The sequence below is a fragment of the Amblyomma americanum genome, chromosome 4 (assembly GCF_052857255.1).
Source record: "Amblyomma americanum isolate KBUSLIRL-KWMA chromosome 4, ASM5285725v1, whole genome shotgun sequence".
NCBI lineage: Eukaryota > Metazoa > Arthropoda > Arachnida > Ixodida > Ixodidae > Amblyomma > Amblyomma americanum.
This window is the reverse complement of record NC_135500.1, coordinates 100,108,914-100,123,730: the sequence shown is the minus strand read 5'-3', so window position 1 is coordinate 100,123,730 and position 14,817 is coordinate 100,108,914. Positions and strand designations below refer to the sequence as shown.

The 14,817-nt window shown below is 43.6% G+C and overlaps 1 protein-coding gene across 1 annotated transcript in view; it reads right to left on the bottom strand.

The window, feature by feature from the left end:
* Positions 1-14,817, bottom strand: part of LOC144129714 (apical endosomal glycoprotein-like) — a 210,625-nt gene that overhangs the window by 176,241 nt on the left and 19,567 nt on the right. Inside the window, exons 6-8 of the mRNA XM_077663811.1 lie at positions 8,380-8,518; positions 6,076-6,184; positions 3,226-3,307 (exon numbers count right to left, since the gene is read on the bottom strand). Of these exons, the coding sequence (XP_077519937.1) occupies positions 3,226-3,307; positions 6,076-6,184; positions 8,380-8,518 (330 nt within the window). The remainder of the gene's footprint in view (positions 1-3,225; positions 3,308-6,075; positions 6,185-8,379; positions 8,519-14,817) is intronic.

Below are 14,817 nucleotides of genomic sequence, written 5' to 3'. Positions count from 1 at the left end.
TTCATTTTCATAGCTCGCCGTGCCACTCTCAGCTTCCGTTCAATCCTCTTTTTTAGCCTCAGCATACGTCTGCCTTAGGTACCAGTAAGTTGCCGCTCATCTATGATTTTCTCTTCGGGGCTATAGTATACTGCCATTAATGATCTGCCTTTCACGATGCACTCCGCTTCAATCTTATTCTTATGCTCATTCACTCCTGTGGTCCTCATGTGCGGGTCATTACTAGGTGTGTTTCCCTAGCACTTGCAATGATTATCTGCCCATTGTAAACTGCTGCTGATTCCCCAGGCTCTCGAGCAATACTTATGTTTTTTGGCTTGTTCTTAGACCCACAGTTTTGGTTCCCCTGTCGAGCTCTTCGATCATGCCTTGCAGTTCGTCCCCTGAGTCACATATCACGCCAATGCCATCAGCGAAGCGCAGATTGTTAAGGCAATATTCATTAACTATTCCTCTGAACTGCTTATTATCGAAGTCTTGGAATACCACAAGTAATCAGGCGGGGAATAGCAATAGAGATCGTGCCTCCTTACCTTACACCCTCCTTGATTGGGACTTTACTACTTTCTTTAGAGAGCACTATGATGGCTTTGCACCTTGTATTGGCATCACCAGTACGTCTACATACCATTCATCTAAACCCTGATTTTTTTCAGGTCCAGACGACTGCTGAGGTTTCAGCTGATCCAATTAATTTCTCGTAATCTATGAATACCAGATAGAAGTTTTGGGTATATTCCGCGCATAACTCTCACTTAATTGGTGTTTCGGATGTGGTTCTTTTTCTAGTAGCCTTAAAGGAAGTCGGCCAAGTCATTTCATTGCCCAAGTACAGGGTTCTTTTGATTTGAGTCTGTTAGCGATTACATTAGTGAATACCTCGTAGGCACCGGACAGAAAAATGAGCGGTCTGTGATTTTTTCAAGTCATTTGTGTCTATTTTCGTATCGGTCAGGATACTATTACCATTATTGCAAGGCTCTGGTACGCTCGTGATCACAACGGCATTGCGTGTACAAGGGGTGCAGTTTTGTATGACAAGAGAAACCTTAGCAATCATGCAGGCACTGCGTAACCAGGGTGTAGATGAGGCTTATCTAATAACACGGGAAGATATCTACAAACGCTTCCCAGCCACCATAGTATTCCATGAAGTCCGCAATAAAAATTCCAATAAATAAGGATGTCAGGCAGAGAGACGACCCCACTAATGCTATTTACCGGACGTTTACAGAAGGTACTCTGCGACCTGGATTGGGAACAGTAACGTATAAGGGTTAATCAAGATTACGTTAGTAACCCGCGATTCAATGATGATATAAGTATACATGGAGATCGATTCCAAGACTTAATCAATCACTTATACAGGCAGAGCAGAATGATGGGTCCAAAAATTATTATAGAGAGAATTAAGGCAATAATGGTAAATAGTTCCGGAAGTCCACATCAATTTACGAGTGGTAGAGAACCCCTCGAAGTGGTAAAAGGATACGTCTGTTTATGCTAGTACTGACCGCAGATCCTAATCACGGGAGTGAAATAACAAGAACAATGAGAGCAAGGTGGAGCGCATATGGCTAGTTAACTCAGATCATGAACGGCAGTTTGTCAGTATCCCTCAATACAGAAGTACATAACAGCCGTATCTTATCAGTACTCACCTATGGGGTAGAAATGTGGAGGTTAACGAAAAAGATTCATTTTGCATTGAGGACAACGCAGCGCGCTATGTAATAGAAAGTGATAGGTGTAACATTAAGGGACAGGAAGAGAGCAGAATAGGTCATGAAACAAACGCGCGTTAATGACATTCTAGCCGAAATAAAGAAGAAACGGGCTTGGGTAGGGCATGTAATCCCAAGGCGAGAAACCGATGGTCGTTAAAGGTACCGTACAGGATACAAAGGAAAAGCAAGCGTACCACATTGCGGCAGAAAGTTAGGCGGACGGATGAAATCAGGGTTAATTTTAGACAATGACACAGGCCTCTGTCCTGCGGTGGGCGTAGTTAGGCTGATGATGATAATGATGATGGTGTTAACCTTCCACTTTGCCTGTTTGCTTTGCTTGTAAGCTTCCTTTACTTTCCCTTTCGTCACCTGCGGGACAGTATCTCTGCACCACCGCCTCCCTGTTTTGCGTGCGGATTATTTTGGCTACTTTATACACGTGTGTAGAACTCCTCGACTACCTAACCTATCCTATACGCATTTGTAATGACATTTCGTTCCTTGTCTCATAGCGCGTCGGCATCTGATTTTGCCTATGGCAAGTTTTACCCCATTTAGGCTACCACAGTTGTTTGGAGCATGCATAATTCTCCGCACAATATATTTGCTTATGTTGTTTACCTTGCGCTTATTGATTAAATTTCACAGCTATACCAGCTTTTTTCTATAGATGGCGTTGGCGTTTTCTAAAGGGAAACTGCAGGTATTTAGGATTCGGCGAGCTTAAAGAGGTAGAATGTGCGAAACTCGCATGCAAAGCACGAGAAGTCTTTCTGTGGTAGCATTTGAAATAGTTGCGTAATAGCCTATAAAGATCGCGACGGCCTTCAAGATTCCCCCGAGGGCACATACAAAGTGGAGACGCACTGTGACGTCATCTATGGTACCAATATAATTCCAACGGACAAACACTTTCTTTGAGAGAGGAATACCAACGCCACCGAAAGCAATGCCCACCAAGTGTTCTTTGGTAGTATACAACGAGACACGAAAGGGTGTAATTGATGGCAGAGGAAATTTGAAATCGCACCGTCCGTCACACTAAGCTTCTCCGCACTCCTCTTGTGTTGTGAGAATAAGCCTGGAATTTAATCGTCCATTACGTCACCGTAATAAATGCTAGCACAAAAAATCTTGCATGCTTTAATTACACAAAGCCTATATAGACTACAGTCCTTGATTATCGCGGAATTCTCAGGAAGTCGTGCAGTTACCCTTTAATCACATCTGTCGTCTCCCAAGAGGTTGCCAGTGTCCTCACCAAATGCCCTACCCAATACATCTTTAGCTTACATTGCAATGATGCTTTTTAAATCTTGATTGACTGCTTGAACACTAAGATCTTTGCCCATCCTCGGTTCTGCTTTGCAACGAGACCCTAAATTTCTCTAATTTGACTTCTCGCACAAACTCGTTGGTGACCTTCGTCATTACTGGTCTCTACCTCTTTTATTGTCGCAATTTTATGATTCATCAAATCACATGGCATACCCACCTCGCTGCGGGCATGTGCCATTGCTCACTCTTATGTCGTCCACAGCAATCAGGCCACTCCTCATGCGAACACGAATCCCCAGCTGCAATTGTGATCAGAGTGTATGAGCGGAAGAGATGTTAGCGTTCAAAGAGTAGTTTGATGCGGCATCGGGGAAAGTCCACAAGAGCAAGAGCAATTCTGTTTTTGATCTAGAGTTCAATTTTATTCATTTATTTATTTCTTTACAATGCGTTACATATCCCTGTTTGGAGCATTTAGTAAGAGGTAACGGCAGTATAAGTAAACCAACCAGAAAAAAAAATTGTTACAAACCAAGGAAACAAAAATAACACCTTATAAAGGTTACAAAAATACCGTTCATAACATAATAATGCAACACAGGTAGCACATTCGAAAGCATACGCAACAGAAAGACGAAAAAGTGGTCATCATATTCTGCATGCTCAATTGACTAGATTCATCGAACCCCTGTTGCGGTCGCAAATGTCGAAAATATAAAATTTTATAGCCTTTATTGAGTTATTGTAGTTTATATGAAACTTCATACAAAAGACTTATTGCCCTACCTTTATGTTGTAGCAAAAACTACCAAAGTTATAGATATAATGCGCTGTCCAGAAGGATATCTTTTTATAAGTCCTGCATCCTGCATTGCTAATATGACCCCCATAATACAGACGATATTTCTGGCCACAAAATGTTTTCAGTGTACGAACGTCTCATTAATATGAAGACTTGCTGTCAGCACAATCAACAGCGTGCAATTGTTTTCCCCCATTGAGTCCCACGTGCTCGCAAAAGCCACTTGAATATCTCAGTTGGGAAGAGAAGGAAGGAACAATTTCTTGAAGACATTGGGATGCAGGAGGCAGTCCCTGAGAGCGAGGCTAAAAAAACTGACTCCCCCCTACCTGCCTCCCATTCACACCATATTGGAACGCTTGAGGCAGCCCTAAAGATCGCAAGGTCTCGGAAAGTGAGAACAAGGATTCTCCATACTACTACAGGTAGTAGTGCTAGTAGTAGTAGTTGTTGTTGTTATTGTTGTCGTAAGCGGTTTAATAAAATAATAACAAAAAAGAATGAAAAGACTTGCTGGCCCCGGCATCTACCATCGATAGTGAAGCACATGAGCTGGGGCAGCTGAAATAAAGTATAGCAAGCAGAATGGAGAAATGAAATCAATAGGTGAGGGGTCAGGAAGAGAGGATAGGGGGAGAGGTAATATACACAAAAACCATTTACACTATAATAAATATGTAAAGGAGGGTTCTCCATACTTTACCCGTTTTAGAACTTAAGGGTTGCTATAAGTGGTCTACTCCACGGCTAAGAAATCTCACCCCTTTTGCCTGGTTCCTTTTGGCAGAAACAATACATAGTGTTCGAAGAACCAAACAGTCCGTTCTTCCAGCATGGCACCAGATCACCAAATCATTATGGAACATTATCAGGGGAGCGCTTTCATCCCCATCACGGCAATGGGATATCATTGTTTGAAAACTGACTAATGGCTCGCTTTGGGCTTCAAGCTTCAGAGTACAAATGCACTAATTTCTTCCGTCTGCTCTATTCTACGAACTACTGAGTATGAAGAGCTCTTTGCAGCTTCTGCTGGGCTGCAAACCTCGTTTCCCCGCTGTAAGCTACTGGCAGCCGGCTCAGTGCAATTATGACCTAACGCTTTGTCGGATGCGAGGAGTTGTAGCAGGAGAGACGTCATTACAACATACATCCTGCACCGCTGAGGGTTTGCTGTTCCCTGCATTGTTAAACGCAATGGCAACCGGGTCCATCCGCTTGGAGCTGCCAAACTTCATTTTCCACTTCAATGCCACACGCCTCTGCACATAAGCTTGCCTCACTCTCTTCAACGTATCTCTTCAAAGTTTTTTTTTGTTTCACCATTCCTTATTACGAGCGACTCGCTTTATGGAGTTTTCCTCACGAACCCAAGTGCGCATCATATTAACGAGGCACGAGCGCATTAGTACCCACCCAAATTTTGTTTTTTTTATTGTTATCATTCATTCGCAAATCACAATGCATCGTCTGCAGTGCTCTACCTTGGTACATTCTAGGCATTCGTCTGCTCTTAAGCTATTTGCTGCCGCCCCATCTCGAAAACCGGAAAGGTAAAAACGAGCTGAGTTGACATGACAGGAAGGTGGCGCTGTTTGATAGCAGGATGACTCTAGCAACAAGAGAAACCATTAGCTTAAATTTTTCCGCATACGTACCATATATATTTATTGTGTATGGTTCGGGGTTGCGGTAGAGTGTCTACCGTATCAGTGCGTGACGAACTTCAAACAGCATACCCGCCATACAGCAAATTCGTTGGTTCAATAACTCAGTTTCAGTAACATTGAGTTCTCTTTCCTTTTGTGATTTCCGGACATTCTTTGAGATGCTTTTTAAACATCAACGAGAGTAAGTCACCAATAGCGGCTTTTTTGTTTGCATTGCTCACCCTGCAGTGTTATACCCACGATACGTATATCACTTACGACTCCAAAGCACCTCCTACGAGCATTGAGAGTGTTTGCATAAGCTAGGAACAGCAATCAACTGAACGTAGAAAGTTCTCAGTGATGGTAATGATTCGGGACCTTGGCATAGAGTTCATGGAAGGTGGTACTTAAACACTACTTTGTGACAGGGACTAAAAGGTGGTTGCGAGTGCCGCAGATGAAGAATTTACAACTGAGTTTTTGTCCACGTCACGAAGTTGGATTGTTTAGCAACACACTGATGCCAATTGTTCCACTTCTATGCATCCCTTTTAGAATACTACAAAAGAAGTAGCGAAAAAGTACATCTTTGAAACGGCTTACAAGGTCCTACCTGGAGTCTTTCAGCGCCTGTCTTGAAATCAACAAGAGCTTGGTTCCAATGATGGTTAAAAGCAGCACCGGTGTTGAACAGGATGCGTGAGCCGGAGTGGACGCTTATTCTGTAAGTCAGAGCGCAAAATTAGTATTCATATTCGTAGAAGACAAATAACAGTACGCTTGGGCTAAATTTTAAAATAGGGCTAATTGCTGATAACTTATATTAAAAAAAAACAGTGCATAAGGGAAAGAAAAAAATCGTAATTTTGATGGCGGGTTGACAGATGAACTCTGATAGTGTATATCACAATGGCAAAAAAAGCCAGAGCCCTCATTAATAAATTTTTAAGACTTAAAATGGTTCAGCTTTTGTGACTTGTTTGGTTATTGCGCTTTCTGTATAATACTACAGTTCAGAGTGCCAGTTTTCACTTCATCAATAAAAAAGGCTAGTTTGCATTAAGGTCACGTCATGTGCTTTCATATAGTTTCAGGGTGATCCAAAACATCCTTCCTTTCATGATTTATGCAAACTTTTATCTTCGGCTTTGTAAATTGCAGAAATTTTCTAGCGTATATTAAATTCAACACATTTGCACCTCAGGAGAGAGCTTCAACACTACAGCCTGAAAACTGCATGCTAAAGCATTGCTGCTAATGAAGCAACTCGTATTACTTCAGAAGTCATAAGTTTTAAAAATGTTGAATTAGAGGAACGGCAATGAATTCACGATTTGAGGCTATAAAGACAGGATTTAGTAAGCACAAGTACGCATTTCATTTCAATGCATAGCTTCGTATACTTCGCATTTCGACCCAATCACAGGACTACAAGAAGCTAGTGTTTATTCAAACAGAGAAATGGTAGTGCAGCTGCCCTTTAATGCGGCAGGTCGCCAGTTGCAGCCAGTATGCGCCATTTAGTTTCCTTGAGGGTTTGGTTTCTCGAGGGTATTGCAAAAGGTTTCAGTTTTATGTTATCAAACAGCTCGGATTAGATAGTACTAACGCTCATCGGCTGTATGTCCTTGAGACAAACATGGTGATTAAGCTTTGACAGCACTATCTTCGGCAACGCAGTTATCCAACAGAGCCATGTTATAAACAAAGGTACATTAAAAAACTATAAACGCCGTAGCATTCTTCCATGTTTCTATCCATGTGGAGCAGGCTATTCATGAGCCGTGCAAGCCATCGACGCGAACAGCACTGCTCTTCTTGAGTTGTAATTCCCTGCAATACGTTCACTGGTCTTTTCCCACCTTTATTGAAAGAGTGAAGAAATGACTGCTTGGCAAACAAATCGATCGAGGGTGGAATTATGACTAAAATATTTAAAGAATTAAAACCTCATAGCACATTTGCTTCATGAAAGATGTCACCAAAATATTCCAAAAATATAAATCCGCATGCGATATTCACGCTGCCACACTACACGGTTTTAAAATGTCAACCTATCCCGCGCCATCTGCGCCGCATTTCACCGACCGTTTCAGTGAAGGCATATGTATGTTACCAGCCTCTTCCGTGAGAGGGCATCTTGTGAAAGCAGCGAGTGTATTAGTTGTTGTTTTCTAACTGTTCCTTCGAAAGAAACGCAACTAAGCAAAAATGCTGTGTTTAGGACACTCAGAACTCTGGTCCACCAGGAACAGCAATAAAGTTCAGCATTTATTAACGTGTATCTAGTGGATGGAGTACAGCGCACATGTGAGACACGTCACCCTCTGAGTCGTTGATGTAGCACCATCATAGAACATGGGAATCAACGTGCACCATTCCTCCCTGTTTCCGTAAAGGACAAAGGCAGGAGGGTGTGAAAAGTTCGTGCTAGTGCCTGTTCATGACTTCTGGGTAGCAGGGAACTATCTGGAATGAACTCTGAGCCCGCCTGCATCATGTATATTAGAGGGCACTTCTCCCTTGCTTTCCATTTCAGCGCGCTTGTGTGGGAGGGCATGGCATGTTATCTGGTTTCCTCTCCGTGGCTTCAAGATTGTTTCCGCCACCGAATGCTTTACTGGTGTCTTAGTGCTTCAAGGTCAGAGACAGCCGGAAATCGCTTCTAGCAACGTGCTCGCTGCTCAGGCTGCGGAATAGAACATGCAGATAAACGCGTCGTTGTTCTGCACGGCTGCGCACGCGCAAATCCCGGTTCACTCCGACGGCTGGAGTTTTGGTTCACTTTAATCTATCCTATGTGAAACTTACGTTCTGATCAGATGCTGTAATTGTAGTGATAAACAGTAACCAGAGGCCAGTGAATTATTAAACACATTCTGAGAAAATTATAATCAAATCTACACAAATTACGCACTTGACAACTGGGTGCTGTCTGGAAGTCAAGTACCAGAAGCCCAGGCAGGCGCTGTTGCTGGCATTTACTTTCATGTGGGGGCTGCTCAGGAGCGCAGTTTCGTAAGAAGAGTTGTGGTTCTCAGCAAACACAAAGCGACCTAGAGAAGAAATAAAAGTTTTCAATTACCTCTTCGTTGAATAAAATAGAAAAGGTGTCACTCTTCTCAGTAATAGCGTAACATCTGCGGGTTTCGCGCCGTATGGCACCCGCACATGACATTATCCACCCAATTATAAAATTCACTTTCTCTGAAAAAGAAATCATCGTTTTAGTGACACTTGTAGATAACATATTCGCATTATAATTCGAACGTAGACAACGAAAGAACAAGAATTTCGGATGCCGATTTATTAATAATGGCTAGGTGAGCTCAAACGTGCTAGGTTTGATAGCAAGTTTTGTCTTTTTTTTTTGTTAGGTCCTGAATATTTCACACGGACGTTATTTGTAATGCTACCAAGGCAAACATTTTCTTAAGAAGTCAGAACATTAAGTTTAGGGTCTATCAAATAAGAGTCTCATCGGGCTATATTCAAGCCTTCTTACCTGGAACAGAATAATTTTCTTTGTTGTTACTCTAGTTAAAAAAACTGCATGATGCAATAACCCCACAGGGTATGTCATGCAAATGTCATGCAGTTATCATGCAGTTATCATAGTTTTCATTCATTTCTGTAAAATTGTGCATGCGTCCTACAATTGTCATTCAATATCCTACAAAATGTATGAGCTTTGAATGACAAGGCCTGAATGAGGTTGTTGCATCGCACAACTTTTTTCAGTACCACACGAAAAACCAGTATTGTATATGGGAACAAAAGTGCGCGTAGACCAAGGACGACGCGCAAAAAACAGCCAAAGCCAAGGCGAACCTTGGGCTTCCATGAGACGACTATACACGCCATCTACCAGAGTTATAGGAAGGAAAGGGTTACTCCGCAAGGGCCCGAAAATATCACCCCTTCGGCTGGAATCATGGCTTCTCATTCGCCACCCCCGCAACCCAGCTGGGACTGCTGTTCGCTTTGTCGCGGGGGATAACGTTCAGTAAATTTCATTCCAAAGAGAAAAATAGTTACAGCAGTTTCTCTGTGCACGCTTCCCCCTACAATGGCAACATGTCGTGCTTTATAAGAAAATATCATACTTTGCAATACAACCCAAACGAAGCAAGCACCATTCACGGAACGTTGTAAAACGATAGTACGAAAAGGTAAACGGTGAAGCAGGATGCGAGAGAGAGAGAAGAAGCAGAACAGGAGAGAGCGAAAGAACAGCTGGAAGCTAGCACTCGAAAGGGTAGAAGATGAAGAGACTGATATGGCTCTGGCCCGTCAGCGATCAGCTTTCATCCGTAGAGCTATCACCTGCACTAAAGCCTTTTCATCCGTTACAATATGTACTAGACACCCTAGGTTAGAATACGAGAGCACAAAGCACATCACACTAATCAAGAGGATTATCCGATTTGCGGATGTAGCCACTGGAGTTTTAGCCACAGAAAACCATTCTGGCACTATTAGTAAAAAAATAATGGGCACTTACAAGAATCTTCTTAACAAATAATTAGCCGTAAAAACAAGGTTCTGGCTGCTAGTCGAATACCCCATTCTAAACGCAGTAATTATTTCCATTGTACGTTAAGCACCTCCTAGTTATGTACAACCTAACACTCAAAACAGGAATTCCATTCCAATCTGTTACTGGTGGAAGCACACCCTATTTGATCAAACTGCTGGTGGATATCTGCTGTACTGGTTGGAGGAATTTGTACTGTTGCCATATTTTGCATTCTTCTAAGTTTCTTTATAATATAAAAGCCTCCCAAACAACACTGCCGTATGGGGCATGAGGCAAAAGAAGTCATTTATACGCTAAAGTATTTGTGTTCCTTGAAAAGTACCAAACTAATCATTTTCGATAAGAGGACTAAAGCATTGCTTTATTAGTGACGAAGGCATTGATTCTGCAGTAGCTCGTGTGCATATCTGTCCTGTGGCATCTCCACACAAACACATCCAATTATGTTTTCATCGAACGGTTTGGCAAAAAGTTGACTGAATGTTTGCCAAGGCACGGACTTTTGCTTCACCAAACTAATCATTTTCGATAAGAGGACTAAAGCATTGCTTTATTAGTGACGAAGGCATTGATTCTGCAGTAGCTCGTGTGCATATCTGTCCTGTGGCATCTCCACACAAACACATCCAATTATGTTTTCATCGAACGGTTTGGCAAAAAGTTGACTGAATGTTTGCCAAGGCACGGACTTTTGCTCAAGATAAAAAAATTCAAGGCTCTAGTATGGAGCCCCGAGGAACAACCAGGAATCACTGGCCATATTGTTGAGCTGAAATCGTTAACAAGATAAAGGTTATACCAGGACGCCAGGTAAGACAAGGGCTAGCTACATGGCTGAAAATTGGGCAGTATGAAAAGAGGTTGCAGTAGTCATGGCCCGTGCTTTATTAGGTTTGGCGCGTCGCAGACATGCTCCATTTCAAAGTGAGGGGAATTGGTGTCGTGGTCGAATAAATAGCGGGCAGGCCATGCACGCTACGGGCGTAGCAGCGGGAGGCTCTCGCAATGCTAGGTCTTTCGCCGAGTGGCGTGGCATGGTTGCGAGAAGAGAGACTTCGTCGGTACGTAAAGTTAGTGCAACCTACGACCGCGCTGTGAATTCAAACTGACGCTGCTTCCTGCCCGACAAACCTAAAACGACGACGACCTTTTTGAGGGCACCTAAGAGACGCGGTGCCCCAGAACATTCGCGTGCTGCATTAAAAGGTAGATTTGACGGGGTCAACATCGACTCGGTCGAATGCACAGGCTACTCGGGAGAGCATCGTTGGCACTGGGCCACAGCGAGCACAGCGGATCACGATTTCTGTTGAGGTGTGTGAGGTAATAACAATCCGAAGCTGCAGCCATTTCTACAAGAGACGCCATAGGGCTTGCTAGGCTCTGCCTTACTTATTTTTATTATTCCTTGAAGGCGGCATCACTGGACATAATCCCCAGTATTTAATGTAGAAAACTGAACATCATATGCAATGTAAAATCCCCAAAAGCTGTTGATCACAGAAAATCTCTAAAAATATTGAATAAGTAGAAAAATAACGAATTAAATAGTAATCTCGACCGCGGCTTCTGTTACTTGCACTAGGCACTACCCAGTGTAGGGTGATTTTGACCTCTGTCTCATAAAATCCGGCTGCTGGGGCCGGCATTATATCCTCCCAAATTGAACAGTGTAGTTCCTCAGGCACCGCGGTAGGCAGCTGAATGTGTATTATATTGTTTCTTTTCCTTAGCCATGAACAGAGAAAATAACTCGGGTAATGCGGCCGGCGCACGATCTTGGAAAGTTTGCCAAGATTCGTCGGGAGCTATTCATCATAACCATCATCATCATCAGCCTCACTTCGTCCACTGCGGCACAAAGGCCTCACCCATACTTCTCCAATTAACCATGCCCTATGTCTACTGCGGCACCTATCCCCGCAAACTTCCTTATCTCATCCGCCTACCTATATTCCGCCCGTTGCCACGCTTCTCCTCTCTTGGTATCCAGTCTATTGCCCTCAGCTGAAATCGGTTATCTCGCTTTCGCATTACATGCTCTAACCAAGCCTATTTTTTTCCTCTTGATTGCGACTAGGATGTCATTAACCTGCACTTTTTCCCTCACCCAATCTGCCTTCTTTATGTCTCTTAACATTACACCTACCATTTTCTTTTCCATAGCTCGCTGCGCGGTCCTCAATTTAATTTGAACCCTTCTTTATCCTCCACGTTTCTGCCCCATAGGTGAGTAACGATAAGATACAGCTGTTTTATTCTTTTCTCTCGAGGAATATTCGTAAAATGCCATTCATGATCTCAGAGATCCTGGCGACCGCGTTGGACCTTATTCTTATTCTTGTAGTTATTTCACTCTCGTGAGCCGGAACTGCGGTCACTACCTGCCCTAAGTAGACGCACTCCTCTACCACTTCCAGCACCTCACTACCAACTCTAAACTAGTGCCCCTTACGAGACTGCTTGACATACATTGGTTTTCTGCGTATGAAATTTTACACTCACTGTTATGCTCTGCCCATCTAAGCGACTGATTTGGCTATTGCATTTACCAATAGTCTACTTCGGTAGACTGGCACATTGTCCCGAACTATTCGCTGTCCTGATGATTTAAAAGAGCTGTAATTTGCTACAATTTGTTTCCCATTCTAAAATTGACAACTTTTGCGCTTGCTGCTTTTAACAAACACGGTGATGACTGCCAATCCTGCAGCGCGTCGACACAGTCAACCACGCGCGGTGACATTAGCAGGTATCGCTCAGTTTCGAGCGCCTGCCGGCCGGATGCACTTACGGCGCATTATGCTGTATTTTTTGCGAAAAATGCTGGAACGGGCTTGCGGATCTTATCCGGCGGCGCTTTCCGGGCAGCGCCCCCAGTGGGGGCTCCATACGTACGTGTATGCACTCTGACCTCGTTCCTACACGTAGCGTCCGAGAGGCGTCTCTATGGGAGAACTGCAGATTGGGGTAATTGTGGTTATGCATAATGGTGGTTCAACAGCGCAAACACACACAGACCAAGAAAAAGACGAGACTCACAAACCAGCGCTAGTTTGTGTGTCTCGTCTCTTTCTTGGTCTGTGCGTGTTTGCGCTGTGTAACCAGCATTACAATTCCATGGGTTCAGCAAGGCACCCCAGAAGCGCGTCCATCACAATACGACGAGGAATAACGACGTTAGAGCCGCCTGCATGTCGCGTGATCACGGATGAGTGCGCACCCCACCTGAAGAGTTAGGGCGAGGCATGTCTGTTCTCCTTGAGGTTACCTGCGTAGTTATCTATGACTGGGGGATGTACGCAGCCGCTGCGCACATTAGACGACGCAACTTCTGTCGAACGCACCTCTAACAGCTGTTGATGTAAATGCAATGCGTGCTCTGCGCATGCTTGTGCACATGGAAGGACGCCGATATGTCAAGCGATTATCATCATGATCATCACCATCATCATCAGCCTAACTTAGCACAACGCGGGATAAATGCCACTCCCATGTTCATGCAATTAACGGTACCAAACGTTAGCTGCGGCCACCTTATCTGCACAAACTTCCTGCTCTCACCTCTGTCCGCCTGACTTTCTGCCGCCCTCTGCTACACTTTGGTTCTCCAGTAATCCACTCCGATATCCGCAACGACCACCAGTTATCTTCACTTCGCTTCCCATGCTTTCTCCGCCACATTCCTTCTGGGCTTCGACTAGGATGCCATTAATTGGATTGTGTTCCCCTGACAAGGTCTGCTTTCTCGCGGTCTCATAACGTCACATCTATTCTTCCCCTTTCTATAGCTCGCTGTACTGACCTCAACTAAAATTCAAGCCTTTTCGTTCATCTCCACGTTTCTCGCCCCAGGTCAACAGTTGTAACATACAGATGTTACATACTATCCCTTTGCGAGATATTAGTAATCTGTTCATCGCCTTAGTGCGCCTTCCAAATGCACTCCATCCCATTTTTATTCTCCTGATTATTTCTACCTGAAGTAGATTAATTTTCTTACCACTTCCAGGACTTCCCTGCTTGTTTGTAAACTGCTGTTTCGTTGCGAGATTGTCCGACGGCAGTTTTTTCAGCACATTCATTTTTAGGCGCACCGTAATGCTTTGTGTGCCTAGTTACTCGATCATGTCTTGCAAACTAGGGTCGATGGCTCTAAACCAAGCCCATTTAAACCATTCGTCTATTACCTTCCAGTAGCGTAAGGCCGCAGGATGTAGTGCATCCGCATGTTGTTTAGCCCATTCCTGAAGCCAAGAAGTAAAACTCACAGATGATCAATGCGGTTATTGCTAAGGTCATTAGAGTCCACCTGACGCTTGCGTGTACTATAATCAGCTTCATCTCCTAGGAGTAGAAATCTCACTATATGGATGACCACTTCATAGTGTGAATAACGTATTTGTTTATTTATTTCGTTTACCCTCAGCGCCAGAGGCATTATAGAAGGCAGTGGTTACATAAATAATAAAAAAGAAACAACAAAGTACACAGCAGCAAATAAATTGGTAACACAGAAATGATGGCTCCTAGTCATAAAATGTTATCTAATGGTTCTTGATGTGCTGGTTAATAAAATATAATACAATACATTCAGAGCAGCAATAAAGTGAAAAAAATTAGTAATCAGATGCTCCTACTTATACAATGTTCTCTAATGCGGTATTGAAGTGCTGGTTGTCAGCAATGAAGGATTGAGTGGGCGCCGCCGCTATCGTCTTATATAGTCTGCGTGCCCTCCCCGCCCATCCTCTCAACGTCTCTGATTGGCTACGCGCCTCCTCCTCTCCACACGACTCCTCCTACGGTTTCTGT